The sequence below is a fragment of the Littorina saxatilis genome, linkage group LG10 (assembly GCF_037325665.1).
Source record: "Littorina saxatilis isolate snail1 linkage group LG10, US_GU_Lsax_2.0, whole genome shotgun sequence".
Taxonomy (NCBI): domain Eukaryota; kingdom Metazoa; phylum Mollusca; class Gastropoda; order Littorinimorpha; family Littorinidae; genus Littorina; species Littorina saxatilis.
In genome coordinates this window covers 14,658,778-14,678,022 of record NC_090254.1, presented here as the reverse complement: position 1 = coordinate 14,678,022, position 19,245 = coordinate 14,658,778, and the positions used below count along the sequence as shown (strand labels likewise).

The 19,245-nt window shown below is 45.3% G+C and overlaps 1 protein-coding gene across 5 annotated transcripts in view; it reads left to right on the top strand.

The window, feature by feature from the left end:
• Positions 1-18,051, top strand: part of LOC138978231 (high affinity cationic amino acid transporter 1-like) — a 48,789-nt gene extending 30,738 nt beyond the window's left edge. For 4 of the 5 annotated variants that reach the window (XM_070350898.1, XM_070350897.1, XM_070350899.1 and 1 more), the window contains exons 12-14: positions 1,729-1,895; positions 3,345-3,453; positions 14,671-18,051. In XM_070350898.1, coding sequence (XP_070206999.1) covers positions 1,729-1,895; positions 3,345-3,453; positions 14,671-14,921 — 527 coding nt within the window. In that variant the 3' untranslated portion in view covers positions 14,922-18,051. Of the gene's footprint in view, positions 1-1,728; positions 1,896-3,344; positions 3,454-4,002; positions 4,128-14,670 lie in introns of all 5 variants that reach the window. The other variant, XM_070350896.1, reaches the window with a different exon arrangement.
• Positions 18,052-19,245: the final 1,194 nt, after the last annotated feature.

Here is a 19,245-nt window from a genome sequence, read left to right as displayed (position 1 = left end):
GGCGGATCCTTTGATTGGTAGCTTTCTCCACCCGAGTGTCGCTATGGACAGGTTTGAATGTAAAACTAATTAACATTATCTTGTATTCATGCAGTGCAACAGATCTCACAGACTGTCACATTGCACTTTAAAAAACAAAATGGCAGTGAACCAGAACTTTCCACCCTAGGGTCCCCCCCAAGTAACCTTCCCACATGGATCCCATGTGGGCCCCAAGTGGGATCCCACATCGTGACGTTGTGGGAAGTCCCACATGGATTTGATTACAGCTTCCAGTGGGAGCCCAGTGGGAAGTAAATGGGACACGAGTGGGAAACGGGTGGGGCACGAGTGGGACTGATCAGGGTGGGAAACGAGTGGGATTCACGGGTGGAAAACGAGTGGGATTCAGGTAGGAAGCGAGTGGGATTCAGGTGGGAAGCAAGTGGGATTCAGGTGGGAAACAAGTGGGGTTTAAATCGGAAACGTGTGGGACTTCTTCTTAATTCTTCTTCTTCTGACTTCCGTAGAGGACTGGGTTCTTGCGAACGTCTCAGAGTCCTGCGAATTTAAAAATCATCAATGTATAAAGAAAAGAAAAACCAAGAACAACTGATACACACATATAGCCTACATATTCAAGCACACACACACACACACACTAGTTTTTAATCACTCAAATCAACTTGACGCTGGATTACGAGCGCGCGCGCAGCCACGTGGGAAAGCCGTGTTGATGCGTTCATCAACCTTCGAGTTTGACAGTAATCCCACTGATCGTCTTCGCTTTGTTGAATATGAAGCCGTCATTATATCACTCGGTGTTCTTCAGATGAAATCTTTGATCCTTGCACATGCAATACTCGCGCTCACGGAATGTATTCACAGTCTATTCTCCGGCAATTGTAGCAAAATTCAAACACTCTCGATCGACAGGCACAACGCGGAACTGAACAGGGCAGAATGATAGTCCCACAGTGAAAACAAAAATCCTTGAAAATATTTGGTCATCACGTGAGTAAATAAACCATTCTAGAGACAACAGTTGTTATTTACAGAACTGCAATAATTACACACGTGTGCTGTGACGTCACCGATCTCGATGGAGCAACTTGCAGACTCGCTCAGTGTGACTCGCGCTCGCAGCGTCTAAACATTTTCCTCGCACGCTGTGTGGGAACGAAGAGGGAATTCCCACTTTTATCCCATTTCTTTCTAAGTGCAAGCTTGTTTCCCAGAGACTAAGGGACGGCCCAGGTCGAATTCTTCCCATAGCTTTGACTGTGGGAGTTCTGTGGGATGGGAGTGGGCCCACTCTCCCATCCTCTTCCCACTTATTCACCACTGGGAACCCAGTGGGAATTCAATATGCATGTTACTTGGGCCTGTCTCTGTCTCAGAACAAACTGAATTTGTGAAGAACAATGTGACATACAAATAGAACAACACAAAGTAAATAACAGCAATTACAGGTTTCTTGTAAAACTTACTGGTCTGAATGATTCACTGTCTGTGTGTCTGTGCATATTGTTTGTTCAAATTAATTTATGGTGATGAATCTAAAGTATACATACATAGTTGTATTTGTATACATTTCATAGGGGTTGTTCATGACCCATATCGTTCAGTCTGTAATAATTAAGTTTGAATTTGAGTTTTTTTGTATTCTTGATTTTTGAATGTCAATGATCAATCTATTCTGGATTATTTTTAACAAATAAACTAACAAAGACTGTGCTCTGATTGCAGGTGTGGTCATCACTGGATTCTCAGCATTTGTGATATTTCTGGACACTGCTTTGATGGAGCGAAAAGTCTGGGCAATTGCAGTAGCAACAGTGCTGGGGGCTCTTATTTTATTGTGTCTTACGTTCATCATTTGTCAGCCACAAAATACATCTGCACTCAATTTCAAGGTAAGTTTGTTGTTGTTGTTGATGCGTGTGTGTGTGTGTGTGTGTGTGTGCATGTGTGTGTGCGTGTGTCTGTCTGTCTATGTCTGTCTGCTTGTCCGTAGAGCTGTTGGCCTCAGTGTTTTGAGATTCACAGTTGTTTTGCTTCCATGCCTCTTTTCTGTTGGTCTTTTATCATGTGGGAGGTGTTTCTATAACCTGCCCTGTTATATAGTGCTATATGTTTTATGTAAAATCAATGTCTTGTTTGTATTATTGTTATGTACCACGCATGAATTTCTCTATGAGATAATAAAGTATTCTTATTCTTATTCTTATCATAGAGAAAGGGGTACAGTGTAAAGTCAGTTCATCAACTTCATGTCTCTTGGATTTACTGTATGAGTATCTGTCTGTTTGCTATCTGTCTGAGTTTCTGTCTATCTGTGCTTGCATGGCTGCATATTCTTTATTGTGTCTGTTCGTCCGTATTACTTTACCAATCTCTTTGTGAATGTCACAGTCTCTGAGCAACATTGTGTGAATGTCTGGGTTTTGACAGCAGGGTTTAACCTGGAAGAAAAAGACAATGGGACATTTGTCCCCCTCAACCAAATTCTGATGGGACATTGCTTTTTTACGTGGGTCTATGTTTCGATCGATATCGCTTGTGTTGACAGTTTCCACAGAGGTAAACGCGCAAGCACAGATCGGTCCCGCACAGTTAGTAGGATTGGTTGAGTACTAATTAATTACATTTTAAAAGCCAATCACAGCGTGTTTCACAAACTCGTAAGTTGCTCGGCTTGGCGCCCGTTTTTGCTTAGGTCTTTCCGAACACTGTACTCCCGTGAAAAGTATGCACGGGGGTGGCGCAGTGGTACGTAATCTCAGTGCGCCCTTTGACGCACTGAAGGGAATTCCAATGGGACATTTTTAAATGTTATGCGCCAATGGCGCAAGGCGCACAAGTAAATGAAACCCTGTGACAGGTTTATACATTTCAAGATGTAAAGCGTGCAGAGTATGTCTTCAGTACGTTTTCAAACAATTTGGTTTAACGTCAGTTCAAGTGCCTCTTGTTCCGTATATATTTTCACTTTGATTTCCTTTTAATTTCAGGTTTCTGTATCTTCTCTTTGATTTCCTTTTAATCTCAGATGCCTGATGTGCCGTTAACCCCTGCACCTTAGTTTTATTTTTGCTTAACGTGTCTTTTTGTTCCTTTTATAGTGACATCTGGGTTTTATGTTTGTTTTATGGGCCTATTGTTCCTTGTATAGCAGCATCTTGGTTCTATGTTTTACATGAGAATTGTTCCTTTTATACTGGCACCTCAGTTGTGTATACATGTACTTGTTTCATGTGCCTATTGTTCCTTTTATTTATGTATCTCTTTACCTTGGCTTTATGTTTGTTTTGTGTGCCTATTGTTCCTTTTTAACAGGCTCCTTGGTTTCATTGCTGTTTTAGGTGCCTCTTGTTCCGTATATTCCTGCATTGTCCTGCGTTGTGAACATCTACCTGATGCTGAAACTGAGCGCCATGACATGGTTACGATTCGGTATCTGGATGCTCATAGGTAAGTCAGCCATCAATTTGTTACCAGTGCTGTACCATCTGAAGTGAGTTTGCCCCCTGTACATATCATACTGAGCATTTTGTTGTTCATGTAGTTTGTCTATGCTCTGCTTACACTTGAAAGCTATCTGAAATGCAGTGCCCCCCCCCCCCTCCCCATCCCTCCACTGCTTTAAGACCCCCCCTCGCCCTCTCTTTTTAAGAGCTTGCTTTTTCAGGTTGAGTGAATGTGTTCTTTGGTGTTTATTTTTAAATGCGAACAAATAGTACTTCAGGAAATGTAGAAGTTAAAATGTTTCAATACTTTTCAACATTATTTAGTATGATTATTTTGTGGTGCTGTACATACATGAATATATATTGCTTTAATCACATTTCCCCCGTATGTTTCTGCACACTTAGATTTTTGCATTGTTTGTTCCTTCACCTCTTCTGGCAACCGTCTGTCTTCACTGGCTTAATTAATTTCCACCTGTCTTTTTTTCCTGTATTATATCTACCTCCCCTGTTCCCACCATTCCCACGCTGTGCTTTCTTCTCCTTTGCGCAGGCTTTTCCATCTACTTCTCCTACGGCATGCGACAAAGCAGTTTGAACCGGTATGACCAGCACACCATTCTGGGATCGTCCAAAGACAAAACCAAGGGCACCTCTCTGGCTTACGGTGGCACCAAGGTCACTAACTCTTCTAGCAGCACCGGCAGTGATGATTTAGAGGAATCTGCTCACTGAGCAATCTTAAACAGTTTAATCTTAATCTTGATCAATTTGATGAATGGGCAGAAACTGTACAGTGGTACCTGTGATGAAAGGACACCCTTGGGACCAGCCAAAGTGTCCCTACATTGCAGGTGGCCTGTCATGACAGGTATATTTTGGTAGAGATAATAGACAAATGGACAACAGAAAGCGTCCTTTTAAGGGAGGTGTCCTCTCATTGGAGGGGCCACACATTACAGGTACCACTGTACACTTAAGTTAGCTAGGGAATACAACTGTCCTTGCAGTGTAGGTCTATGGAAAAAGATTGCAATATGGGAGGAGAATCCTAAGAATCAAAAATACACTGTGAATCCAGTTGTTTTCTTTTTCTTTTTACATTTGTTTTCATGAAAGTCCATCCATGTGAACTAAAAGGAGTCATATTTTGAGCTTAAACCAAAAGGGAAACAGTAAAGCTAAGGCATTTGAGTGGTATAGACTCATTAGCTGAAAGCATGCAGGGCAGATGTTTTCATAAAGTAAAGTTAAAGCAAGAAGTCAGATTTTTAAAACTGCAATGATTTAAATGCATATCCATGGTCACTTATTTATTGCTTTCTGTATTTTGTTATTTAAATGTTCAGTAACTTTAAACGTTTATTCCTGTGTACTGACATAACACTGAAACTAAAGTAAACAGAACTTCATTTATATGGTTTGCAGTGGATTTTAGTCTCCACAAAGTTCAAGGAATCTTATAACCACAAGGTGGAGGTTTAACCTCAGTGAGTTGAAAACATTCACAGATATGGTTGCTTGTGTGTGTGTGTGTGTGTGTGTGTGTGTGTGTGTGTGTGTGTGTGTGTGTGTGTGTGTGTGTGTGTGTGTGTGTGTGTGTGTGTGTGTGTGTGAGGGAAAGAGATATATTGAGAGAGCTGTATGTGATAGTTTTGTTTTGTTTTGTGCAGTAAACATATACATGTACAATGTATCTACATTTTTGACTCACATGCGAAGCAAAAGTGAGTCTATGTACTCACCCGAGTCGTCCGTCCGTCCGTCCGTCCGTCCGTCCGGACGTCCGTCCGTCCGGAAAACTTTAACGTTGGATATTTCTTGGACACTATTCAGTCTATCAGTACCAAATTTGGCAAGATGGTGTATGATGACAAGGCCCCAAAAAACATACATAGCATCTTGACCTTGCTTCAAGGTCAAGGTCGCAGGGGCCATAAATGTTGCCTAAAAAACAGCTATTTTTCATATTTTTCACATTTTCTCTGAAGTTTTTGAGATTCAATACCTCACCTATATATGATATATAGGGCAAAGGAAGCCCCATCTTTTGATACCAGTTTGGTTTACCTTGCTTCAAGGTCAAGGTCACAGGAGCTCTTCAAAGTTGGATTGTATACATATTTTGAAGTGACCTTGACCCTGAACTATGGAAGATAACTGTTTCAAACTTAAAAATTATGTGGGGCACATGTTATGCTTTCATCATGAGACACATTCGGTCACATATGATCAAGGTCAAGGTCACTTTGACCCTTATGAAATGTGACCAAAATAAGGTAGTGAACCACTAAAAGTGACCATATCTCATGGTAGAAAGAGCCAATAAGCACCATTGTACTTCCTATGTCTTGAATTAACAGCTTTGTGTTGCATGACCTTGGATGACCTTGACCTTGGGTCAAGGTCACATGTATTTTGGTAGGAAAAATGTGTAAAGCATGTGAGTCGTATGGGCTTTGCCCTTCTTGTTTTATGTTTGACGTGGATTTTTTTGTCAGCATCCACATTTTTGTGTGCAATATCATATCAAAAAGTTTTCATTCGAGCAGGGTGAAAATATTAATTTGGAAAACCTTTATAAAGACTGGCCTGTTTGAGAGGCTAAATGACCAAGTTCTCCATTATAAGTGTCTTTATAGACTTGAGTGTTTGACACTTATTAAAAACAATTTTGTTAACAGTGGGAAAAGTTGTTGTTAATGCTATTCATGTATGTGGTTGCCAACCATACAAATGAAAGTACACTGTATCTTTTTTGGTGAACAATGATCTGATCTGTACAGAATTTAGTAAGATGTGCATGTCGCAAATCCAAGTTATAAAGACTCAACAAATAGCAGAGTTTGCTGCAGTGGCCCGCATTTGCTTTCTGGAGATTAACCAAATGTATATACAGTATACAGCACACTCCTACCTGTGAAAACAGTTTGGGTTTCCGTCTCAGATTCTGGCCAGGCCATTGAATTAAAATCATCCCTCCACTTGGGCACATACCAAAAATAAACAGCCTGGGTGCTCTCTGTGCAATATGTTGGCATTTTTATTTGTACAGTGGAATGAAATCCCTTCATTTCATTTTGCTTTCTCCTCCTAACACCAATTAAATTACATATTCCTACTCCGAATCACATGTAGCAGTTGACTCAGTCTAAAGTGCTAGGTCTGAAAAGGCTACCCGTCTAAGGGGAGCAACCCCAACTAAAAAAGTGTAAACGTAGCTATGGTAATGACGACGCACCCAGGGAGTTACCTCCCCTCCTGCGTACTACGTCACTACTGCTACTGACCACGTGACCCCTATCATTCGACACTTCAGCTTTCTAGGGAGCAGGTCGTGAATTTTTTGGCTCTAGTGGAAGTTCGCTGTTTGGTGTTTGCTTAGACACCCACCGGCACCCACACCCGTCTCTTCACCCGCTGCACACTGGTAGTTGGTGAGCTCGTTCCTTTACTTGTATCGAACGTAATTTTTCAGTTGCTACTTGAAATTTTTGGCCACGTGTTGGTCACGTATTTTGTGGTAGCCATTTTGGAATTTTGTGTCTCCATTTTGTTGTCAGCATGTCTGACGGAGACAAAAAGCGCGAGCGCGGCAAGGCTGATGCGAAGGGGAAAATTAAACCCAAGTCTTCCACTTCTGTCCCTAAGCCTATTTTGGTTGTTGTTTCTGACGCGGCTAACAATGCTGTTATGACGGTCCCTATTTCTGCCCCAAATGACCAGCCGGTTGGGGGGCAGTCTAATCAACCTACGCGTACCGTTGTTTCTCGCTCGTCTTCTCTGCCTCTTGCAGATTCGACGTCGCTGGTTTCATCGTTGCTTTCTTCGCTGGTTCCCGAGCTTCGCACGTTGGTGAGAGAGGAGACGGTGCGTTCTCAGCCGTCGACTTCCGTTGTCCCGTCGATGGCTTCCTTTCCGCTTCCGGCTGTGACGCTGTCCTTGACCGAGGCGGTTGCTTCTGTGCCTTCTACCGCTGTGGTTGGCGACGCAAGTAAGTTGGGCTTGTCCGTAGGTCCTCGTGAGGCCGCTGGACGCTCCCTGCTGGGAAGCAGCCCTTTTCGGCGGGTTCACGACCCGCAAACCCCTGTTCGTTCTCACTTTGGCTTCACGGAAGACCATCGTGTCGATGAGCAATGGCGGCATTTGGTTCAGGCTTCGACGCTTCCGGCACTCGCCGGAAGTGTAGGTCCTCCGACGTACGCACCCGCTGGGGTCGTTTCCGGAGTCGACCAGCCGGTTCCGTCTGCTGCGCTTCCGGCACTCGCCGGAAGCATAGGTCCCCCGATGTACGCACCCGCTGGGGTCGTTTCCGGGGTTGACCGGACGTGGCCCTCTGGGCAATCGGCCTTCCGGCCGCCGTCCACAGTGTCTGCGCTTCCGCCTTTCGCGGTCGCGTCTGATACTTTTCCGGCTCAGACCGGATCTGCTGCTTCTTCCGCTTCCGCTTCCTCTCGGGTGGCGGTCGCGGGGGGGCATCACCAGCCCTTTGGGCAGGTGTCTCAGCCCTGGCCGGGGCAGTCAGCGCTTCCGTCTTCGGTTGTTGCTTCGACTGCGGTTCCGGTTCCGGCGGCTGTGGGCATGCCGTCCTCTTACTCTTTCCCTATTCAGGGCATGAGTTCGGATGGCATTGGAGTGGACGGGTTTCCGGTTTCCGGTTACGGTGTTCACCGCCCTTCTACCAGCAACGTGGACTTCGGTCCTTCGCCGGATGTTTCGGATATTCAGTCCGTCGCCAGCGAGGCTGCACGTGTTGGTTATCCGGAGAGACTCAAAGTGGCTCTTGAGGCCGCTGCTGAGGTCACTTCGAGATATTTCGCGGAAGGGGCTTCGGTCTCTTCGGCTGCCGCTTCGACGGCACCGTCCGCGATGGCTGATTTTCGCTCTGGGAAGGAGGATGACTCATACTTCCGGTTTTTGGAGTCTCCATCCATAGCCTTTCAGCTTTCTCAAGTTTTGGCCAAGCCATCTCCTTCCGGAAGCGGAATTCCTTCACTTCCGGTTCCGCTGCTTGTGCCTCACGGCTCAGTTCCGGAGCTGGCTCAGCAGTGGATGGCTTCGCCTTCTCAGGCTTCTGCATTCGCTCTGTCGTCTCACAAGCGGTTGGTTTTGCAGAAGTCTCCTAGGAACTTGTTGGATGCTTTCGCTCTCCCGCGTTCATCTTTGACAGTTCCTCCGGAGATGCTTGCCTTGTTGGCCAAGCCTATCAAGAAGGATGACGGCGTGCTCTTTTCTGAGAACACGCTGATTGCTTCTGAAGAGGCAGGGCGTCAGCAGCTGGAGCTTGCCTCCATTGCTGAGACTCTCATTCGGGCCCTCTCTCGTGCCCTCACTGATTCGCTGAATCCGTTCTCTCTCAGCGAGGATCAGGATGCGGATGACGTCTCCACTTTGTTGGCCGCTCTTGCGAGGGTCAATGAAGAACAGATGAGACTTTCTGCTGTGCACTATGCGCACTCTGTTATGTGTCGTCGGGATCTCTTCCTGTCACACTCTCAGTTTTCGGATCAGGCGACCAAGGACACTTTGCGTGCCTCACCGGTCTTGGAGGGTTCCCTCTTTGGGCATCTCGTTTTTGATGCCCGAAGACAGGAAATTCAGGCTAACAGGGACCAGCAGTTCTCTGACTTTTCCCTGCACAGCCTTAAGCAGTCCAAGCAGTCTCAGCCTTCTCAGCCGAAGCAGGCTAAGGTTGCTGGCCCTCCCAAACCGGCAGACAAGGGTCGGGGACGTTCCTCTTCTCGGGGCTCGAGAAGACGACCGTCTTCCGGCAGGGGGAGAGGCGGCTCTGGAAGCAAGCCTCACCCCCAATGAAGTGCTCCCGATCTCCCCCCCACCCCGCCCTCCACTCTGGTGATGGCGGGGGGCCCTTCCCGGGCACTTTCCCACTGGCTCGTGTCTGTACAGAGTCAATGGATCGTGGGGGTCGTGAGGTCGGGCTTCCGTCTTCTCTGGAAAGATGGCAAGGCACCTCTGGTCAGGCGTCCGCCGGCGTTCAGGCCTCCCTCCTCGCAGGAAGCCATTTCCGTCCTTCGGTCGGAAATAGACTCCCTGGTGCAGAAGGGCGCAGTGGAGAAAGTCCTCGACCACAGTTCCCCTGGGTTTTACGGACGGCTTTTCGCCGTCCCCAAAGCCTCAGGGGCATGGCGTCCTGTCTTGGACCTGTCGTTCCTCAATACCTTTTTGAGGGAGATAAGGTTCAAGATGGAGACGCCAGCGTCGGTCAGGGACTCTCTCCGCCCGGGAGATTGGGCGACTTCCATCGACCTGACGGATGCATACTTCCATATTCTTATGCATCCAGCCGACCGGAAATGGCTTCGTTTCCGGTGGGCAAGTCAGGTTTACCAGTTTCGCGCCCTTCCTTTCGGCCTGTCTCTCGCCCCTTGGGTCTTCACCATGGTCGTGAGACAGGTCTGCGCGCTGGTGAGGTCGCGGGGTGTCCGGCTACGTGCCTACCTGGACGATTGGCTCATCCTGAGTCAGAGTCAGGCGGGGTGCGAGCAGGATACCCAATCGGTTCTTCGGGAGGCCAACTTGTTTGGCTTCTCGATCAACCGATCAAAGTCGGAGCTGACACCGTGTCAGACGTTCACCTACTTGGGAATGTCTTTCGACACGGTGGCTTGGACTGTTCAGCCCTCTCAGAAGAGGGTGGACAAGCTCCAGGCGTGCATACGCTCCACTTTGCCTCTCCCGAGGGCCTCCCTGCGGACTTTGGCCTCCATCTTAGGGCAGATGGAGTCCATGGCTCTCCTGGTCCCCTTGGGGAGGGTCCACAAACGTCCCTTTCAGCTGGCGCTGAAGCCGTTCGTGGACTCTCCCACGGTGGATTGGAATGCCCTCATCCCTCTCCAGGGATGGTTCCAATCCGCTACCCTTCCGTGGCTGGACACGGAGTGGGTGTGCAGGGGCGTGCCGATAGCCCTTCCTGCCCCAGATTTGGACCTGTTCACGGACGCGTCCTTGATGGGGTGGGGGGCTCACACAGACCAGCTGACTGCGTCAGGTCTGTGGTCGGCAGATCAGAGGATGCAGCACATCAACTTGCTGGAGCTAGAAGCCGTGGCTCTAGCTCTGGACAAGTTCCGGCCCTCCCTTCAGGCCAAGCATGTTCGTCTGTTTACAGACAACACGACAGTGGCAGCTTACATCAACAAGCAGGGAGGGTCGCGGTCTCCGTCGCTTTCGGTCAGGGCCTGCGAGATCCTGATTTGGTGTTCAGAGCATCAAATCAGGCTTTCGGCCAGGTACCTGCCCGGAAGCTTGAACACTCTGGCGGACGCGCTCAGCCGCTCCGACAGAGTGCTTCAAACAGAGTGGACCATCACTCACGGAGCGCTGGATCGTCTCTGGTCTCTTGTGCAGAAACCTCAGGTGGACCTTTTTGCCACCAGGTTCTCGAAGAGACTACCAGTGTTCGTCTCACCATTCCCGGATCCCGAGGCGTGGGAGACGAACGCGATGGACATTTCCTGGTCAGGCCTGGAGGCTTACGCGTTCCCGCCATTCCAGTTACTCACACGAGTTCTCAGGAAGGCGGAGCAGGAGGGCCCGTCCCTCCTGCTGATCGCTCCTCTTTGGCCGTCTCAGCCGTGGTTCCCGGACCTGCTGAGACTCGCCCAGGGCCCTCCCATTCCTCTCGCTCTCACGCGAGGAGAACTGGTACAGCCTCACACCGGCAGCCTCCACGCAGAGCCTCAGATGCTGAATCTTCACGCGTGGAGGTTGTGCGGTCTTCTCTGAGGCGCAAAGGGGCATCAGATCTGACCATGGACCTGGTAGGACGCTCGCACAGAGCATCTACCTCGTCCGTTTATGAGTCACATTGGAGGGCCTGGGTTACCTGGTGTCACGAGCATCGGCTGGATGCTACGGCGCCCCGCACGATGCATGTGGCGAACCATCTTGCTTTCATGTCCTCTCAGGGAGCTTCTGCTGCCTCGTTGAAAGTAAGAAGATCGGCCATCTCGGCGACCCTACGCCAGATAGGTCGCTCTATAGATGTTAGTGGCGTGATCGCGGGAGTCATCAAGGGCGCTTCCCTTGCTGACGTCAAGTCTCGTACGCCCGTTCCTAAGTGGGATCTCTTATTGGTCATGGAGTTTCTGCGTTCAGCGGATTTTGAACCTCTCAGAGATGCCAGTTTTGCGAATCTTACACGCAAGTCCCTTTTCCTTTTGCTGCTAGCATCGGCACGAAGGGGCAGTGAGATCCACGCTCTTTCCGGTAATTCGGACGACATTTCCTTTGAATCAGATGGGTCCGTTACTTTGCGGTTTCGACCTGAGTTTCTTGCGAAAAACCAGGCTCCCGAGCGAGCTTCTCCTTTGGTTCATGTCAGGCCTTTGTCCACTATTCTGGCTCCGAATGATCCAGACTTAGTAAATTGCCCTGTTAGAGCCCTTCGCATCTACCTTGCCCGTGCTCAGTCTCTTAGATCCGCAGCTCAAAAGCTTTTGTTTATTTCTCTCAATACGGAGAGACATAAGGATATTACTAAGACGACTCTGGCCCGGTGGGTGTCGGCGCTCATTAAGCATGCTTACGAGTGGAGCCGCCGCAATGAAGGGGGGACACAGCCTGTCCTTCCTCTGGAATCAGCTCGGGCTCACGAGACGCGAGCTTGGGCCTCCTCCTTGGCCGTGTTACGATCAAGAAGACTGGAGGAGGTGCTCCACACCGCATACTGGCGTTCCGAGGATGTCTTCATGAATTTTTACCTGCGTGACATCTCGGCTCTTCGCCAGGATGGATCTAGAGCTTTGCCTGCCATGGTGGCAGGAGGTCAGCTCTTGACAAGGATTTGAGAGTGAGTTTGAACTTTTTCTTTCCCACCGCCTTGTTGTTTCAATCTGCTACATGTGATTCGGAGTAGGAATATGTAATTTAATCGAAAATTTTATTGTAAATTTTCATTTAATAAATATACCTACCCGAATCACATATCGTAGTCCCTCCCACCTACCCCGCTTATGATTGGGAGATTTTATTCTTCGAGTCGAATGATAGGGGTCACGTGGTCAGTAGCAGTAGTGACGTAGTACGCAGGAGGGGAGGTAACTCCCTGGGTGCGTCGTCATTACCATAGCTACGTTTACACTTTTTTAGTTGGGGTTGCTCCCCTTAGACGGGTAGCCTTTTCAGACCTAGCACTTTAGACTGAGTCAACTGCTACATGTGATTCGGGTAGGTATATTTATTAAATGAAAATTTACAATAAAATTTTCGATTTAACTTTACAGTCACATGAGGCTGGTTTGTGTGTTTGTTTCTTTGGAGCGTGTTTTGGTGGCATCTTAATTGTGAAAGGAAATGTCATTTTTCTTTGATGATTTCTCTGATCTTGTAAACCATAGAATTGTGTATTGTAATCTACCTTGATAACATTCCAGTTTGCCTTTTGGCTTTTTGCCAGTACTGGTATTATTTTTGTGCAAGTTTGAACTACTCATTTTGAAGTACATGTATTTTATTATTTCATTATTGATTTTATTATCAACTTTGATCTCTAAATTGTTTAGTGTTGATGATAAGCCTCCTGTGGTGCTTCTTGCTATTTACTTCATTACGTTTTTGTGAAACTGTTTTAATTGTGTGAATCTACACTAAAATCAGATTTATCCATGTTTTGCAAGTCTTAACTTATTGAATGTTTAGAAAATAAGAAACAAGCATTGGCAATCTAGTGGCTGCTCCGCCTGGCGTTATACCCCCCGCAGGTTAACTAGAGGGAAGAATTTACCCGATGCTCCCCAGCATGTCGTAAGAGGCGACTAACGGATTCTGTTTCTCCTTTTACCCTTGTTAAGTGTTTCTTGTATAGAATACAGTCAGTTTTTGTAAAGATTTTAGTCAAGCTAGCAGTATGTAAGAAATGTTAAGTCCTTTGTACTGGAAACTTGCATTCTCCCAGTAAGGTCATATATTGTACTACGTTGCAAGTCCCTGGAGCAATTTTTGAGTCACTTGAGAAAAAGTGACTCTATGTAATCGGTCAGTGTTAGTCTGTCCGGCCGGCCGTCCGTAGACACCACCTTAACGTTGGACTTTTCTCGGAAACTATCAAAGCGATCGGGCTCATATTTTGTTTAGTCGTGACCTCCAATGACCTCTACACTTTAACGATGGTTTCGTTGACCTTTGACCTTTTTCAAGGTCACAGGTCAGCGTCAAAGGAAAAATTAGACATTTTATATCTTTGACAAAGTTCATCGGATGTGATTGAAACTTTGTAGGATTATTCTTTACATCAAAGTATTTACATCTGTAGCCTTTTACGAACGTTATCAGAAAAACAAGGGAGATAACTAGCCTTTTCTGTTCGGCAACACACAACTTAACGTTGGGCTTTTCTCGGAAACTATAAAAGTGACCGGGCTCAAATTTTATGTGAACGTGACTCATTGTGTTGTGAATAGCAATTTCTTCCTGTCCATCTGATGCCTCATATAATATTCAGAACTGCGAAAGTGACTCGATCGAGCGTTTGCTCTTCTTGTTTTATTAGTGCTTTTGTGAACAAGAAACAATTGACTAGTGGCTCTATCCCCTCTCCCCCCTTTCCCCGTCGCGATATAACCATCGTGGTTGAAAACGACGTTAAACACCAAATAAAGAAAGAAAGAAAGTCTGGCATTATGGGGTTAGTACTAGGACTGGTTGGTCCGGTGTCAGAATAATGTGACTGGGTGAGACATGAAGCCTGTGCTGCGACTTCTGTCTTGTGTGTGGCGCACGTTATATGTCAAAGCAGCACCGCCCTGATATGGCCCTTCGTGGTCGCCTGGGCGTTAAGCAAACAAACAAACAAACAAACAAAATGACATTTACTGATTTAGAAGATTGTGTGTGTGTGTTGATGCAAGTAAAGAGCATGTGAAGCTGACCTGTCTTCTTTTCTTTGAAGAATGAACAAAAACAATTGTCTGACATTGAACAGTGTGTGTACATGTGTGTGTGTGTGTTTGTGTGTGTGTACTTAATTGGTCCTGGTGGTAATGGAGAAAATGTGTGTGTGTCTGTGGACATGTGTGTGCGAGTGTGGGTGTGCACAGTGGGCGCGTGATGGTAACGATATGTACCTGAGTGTATACATGTATAGTCAATCAATTTTTGCACAGAAATGTAAGAAAGTGTCTAGTGTTAAAATGCCTTTCTTAGAAGAAACATTCATCATTTGATTCACTAATTTACGTGATATATTGCTTGAACTCTTCAGGTTTTGCCATCTACTTTCTCTACGGGATCCGTAATAGCGAAGAGGGAGCCAAGCGACGTTTGAGAGCTTTGCCAACAGTGACCAACATTGACACAAGCACAGAAACGGGTCCGGAAATAGAGGACTTCTCGCGATCATCATCAGCCATCGGTTTCAACTGCTCTGAACCCTCCGACAGAGATGACTGGAGGAAACGGCCGATTAACAACAGTGAAAAACAACCTCTGCTTGGTGCTGACAAAAATGATTGAACGTGAATGGTATTAATATATTTTCAGTGAGAATGGAAATCGACTTAAAATTAGAGATACATGACAGATACAACGTGCCAAACTGCATAAACTGTGATGGGTGCCAAGTGGAACAAACGCAGCATTTCGGCTTAATGAAGGCCCAGAGTTTGTTCTGATAGGAATGGAATACATGTACTGACTAGCAATGTATGAATATGGCTGAACAGGAAATGACAGGGGAGGTATTTAAAACTGTAGCAGGCCCTATTAAGAGTTTTGTGATGGACAAAATGTGATTGGTGTACTATATATTTACAAAGAACGAAAAGTATTGCAACCTCTACTTAAACTAACCTGGCTAGTCTCGCTTATGCAGTGGACCCCCTCCGCCCCTCCCCTTTTGAGTAAGACCCTCCAATTTATAAGACTTCCTCCCTTTTAAGACCTTGACTTCCTGTTCATAACCTCTGTAAATTTTAAGACCACTCCTTTTTAAGACCTGATTTTCTGAGATATTTGGAGGTTTTAAAAGGGGGGTCCCACTGTAGACAGAAATAATGAAGATATGTATTTCACTGACTGAGATGAAGTGGTGACTCTTAGCTATGAAGGAGGTTTTTCTGGATGCTAAATGTGCTCACTAAAGACATGCAATTAGTGTAATTTTTAGATGAGAAGGGTTAGACTTGTTGTTATTCTAACTCATGGAAGTAAGCCAAATGTTTGGTATGCTAAGATACAGAGAGTGTATGGCCATATGTCTTTCAAGTCAACGAAGAGCTGATGCTGGCGAATATTTATACCTACTAAGAGTCTGAAGCTCAGGACAGCTATATAAGTCTTTACCCAGCGTTTTAGGGTAGGCAGGGAGTGAAATGATTCAGAAATGCAAAGAACTTGCCATTTTTTAACAGGTTATTAAGCCACATTTCAAACAGCTGGTGGAAATTTACACATTGAACTTCATCTCCCCTTTAATTAGGTGTCATCTTTTGCAGCTGATATAACTGGTATGTTGAATAACGGGTATGTTGATACCATTTAGAAATCTCAAAAGCTCAAGTTTTAAGTTTGACTGAAGTGGAATTTTTCAATTGTTCACGCAGAGTATGAGTGCTATTTTAATTAAATGAGTAATTTAACAGCAAAGTTATTGTTTTACAAATGAAGAAGGATTATATTTACACAAAATGGCATAACAAAGGAAAAATAATACAGCTGGGATAAAGGGTCCATCATCGGAGACAGCTAATTCACATTTGACATGTTGAATTTTGATTTAATTGTTTTGTTTACAGTATAACATTATACGATAAGATTATGCATGTTGGCCACATGCATCACATTGTATTTGTGTATGAATGTGTATTTTGTGCATGAATCACATTCTGTTGGATATTCTTATTCTTTGTGTAAGTATACAGCTGAAAGCACTTTCTTATTTTGAAACTGATAATTTACGACACATTGTTTTAACAAAAGAAAATCAAGGTTTCTAATTGCATGACTTTGATAACAATAAACAAGTCGAGTGAAGCGATATGAAAACATTTAGTCAGTCGTCAATCTATAAAGATCAACAACTAAAAAAAACAGTCATCGCCGAGACTACCTTTAAATAGTCTCGGCTAACCCAAAGACCGGGGCGGGTCACGCTCGTCTCCGCGAAGCACGCGACTGCAGTACTTACTGAACCTATTTTCGTCCATTCTGAGCACATTTTTATAGTAAACCTGACATATCTAATATTTTTGAATTCAGGAGAAGATGAAGAAGACAATGTGATCAGTTTTTAATCTGTAAGGGAAAATTCGATTTTAACCCTTTTGCTGCCAATCAAAACTTGCGTATGTGCATTCCTGACTGCCAGGGAATATTGGAGTTCGGGGTGTAATAATTCACAAAAAATTCCAACTCCAAACTGGCAGTAGGTAGGTAAGTAAAAACCTATGTTATTTTTAAGGGAAATTGAACCAAGAATCTGTTTTTAGTGTCTAATCATGGAAATAATAATTAGTTTGGCTTATAATGATGTTTAAATATGAACTTTTGAAAAATCAGTCCGGCGCATCTTCCGGTGCCTGTGGATCAAACACAGGTGGCTGGTTTGCTTGCTCCAAGAAAGGATTATAATCACTATCATCTACCTGTTTCCAACGAATCGTCCGAAAGATCTCCCCCTTCCGGACCCCTGTCAGTATCCATAATCATTTGCACCGCCTGTAGCGTCAATCCGGCTTTGTTTTTCCCTACTAGGGCCCGGTCGACTGTCACCGTTAGCCATTTTGACGAGTCGAAATTTCTCTCCCCTACCCTGTCGCCAATGCCGAAAATAGCCTTCAGACGCAAAACCGCATCACCATTTATGTTTATTCATGAGAATGAGGTATCCTACCAAGTCATTGGCTGCTATTTGTGTGTCAGCAGTGACGTAGCATTTCTGGAAAATCCCGGAACGGAGAAGACGGGTTTACCCGTACTAAGGCGCTGCGGCTGCACAAGCGCATGACAGGTATACCCGTCCTAAGGCAGTCAATTCAAGTGGTGACAACTTTAATTAACAAACTAATTAACTAATTTTTAAGCTCCTAAGCTGAAATGCAATCCCATAGTCCGGACTTCGTCGAAGATTGCTTGACCAAAATGTCAATCTATTTGGTTGAAAAATGAGGGCGTGACAGTGCGGCCTCAACTTTCACTAAAAGCCGGATATGACGTCATCAAAGATATTTATCGAAAAATTTTTTAAAAAACGTCTGGTGATATCATACCCAGGAACTCTCATGTGAAGTTTCATGAAGATCAGTCCAGTAGTTTTCTCGTAATCGTTCTACACGCACACACATACATACACACACACATACACCACCACCCTCGTCTCGATTCCCCGTCTATGTTAAAACATTGTCAAAACTTGACTTAAATGTAAACAAAAAGGTCATTGTTTATGTAACCTCACTGACCTAGAGAACAAGGTAATTTAATCTTGGATTGTAAAGTGAATCAAAACTGCAAATCGATCACTTTGTTATAATTATAATCATTTTTCTTCCGTGTGTGTGTGTGTGTGTGTGGCTGCTCCGCTGCCTGTAGGCCTATCAGTGGATGTGTTTTTTTTACCAAGTGCCAATAGAGTTATGATATGAAATTGTTGAGCACTTTTTGTTCTCGTGTGTGTGACTCGCAACCTTAGATTACTGTTAGGTCTGGACGACCTACAGCGCACGGCAACATTTGCGCGGGGAACCGGCGTTTCCATCTGAGTGATCGACAAGAAGAAGAAGAAGAAGAACACACACACACATCTGATAGAACACACACACGCACACTATGCGCACACATACACCAGAACTCGGTGACACACATATACAGACATGTATAGTCTACAGACAGACAGGGACACACACACACACACACACAAGGCTTAGTATATGACAGACCATTATGGCTGATTAGTGTGCACACTGCATAAGCTTATCACTTTTTATTGAAAATCTGATGTTCACTATCACTACGTGTCGATAGCCCAACTATTTATTCTATTGACATGACACTTCTCTCTGCCTCCCTCTTTCTCTCTCTCCCTCATCCTAGCTCTTCCTCTCCTCTTTTTCTCCTTCTCTCTCTCCGACTTTCTCTCACACACATACCGTAATGCGCGCATGCACGCTCGCACGTGCATGCACACACGACACTGAAGCCCATAATTATATTCTTCCTTTCTTCCTCTAACACACTCACACTGTGACACTGCTTAATGAGAGCGAGTCAGAGACGTGACTGAAAGACAAAGACAGACTGATCTGAGACAGAAAGAGTGGTATTGACACGTAGTGATAATGACACTGACGTATAGTAGACATAGTAAGCTTAGTAATTAAAAGATGAAAGCTTAAGCTTAGCGCTATCGACACTAACTCGACTTGAACTTGAAGAACGTCGTGATAAAGCCTGGTAGACAAATAACACATGTAGCAATAACCAACGTAGTGATACAAATCCAAAAAAAGATAGACTGCTGACGTTCCAAACTCAAGAATGAAAAAAAACCAGGAATGGTAAGGTACTGGAACGTGTTTATTCTAAAAAAAAAACAACCAACAAGAGGCGAAGCCTTCAAGGCTCACGTAAGAAATCGACAAACAGTATCACGCGTGACGTCTAACCCTCTTAACGGCGTCATAATGTGAAGTCTTCAAATGACGAAATGTTAAAGTTTCTACCACAGACATACACACGCACAAACACACACACACACACGCACAGACAGACAAAGTTACGATCGCATAGGCTACACTTACGTGAGCCAAAACACGGTCTGTCTTGAGTACTGACAAGAAAG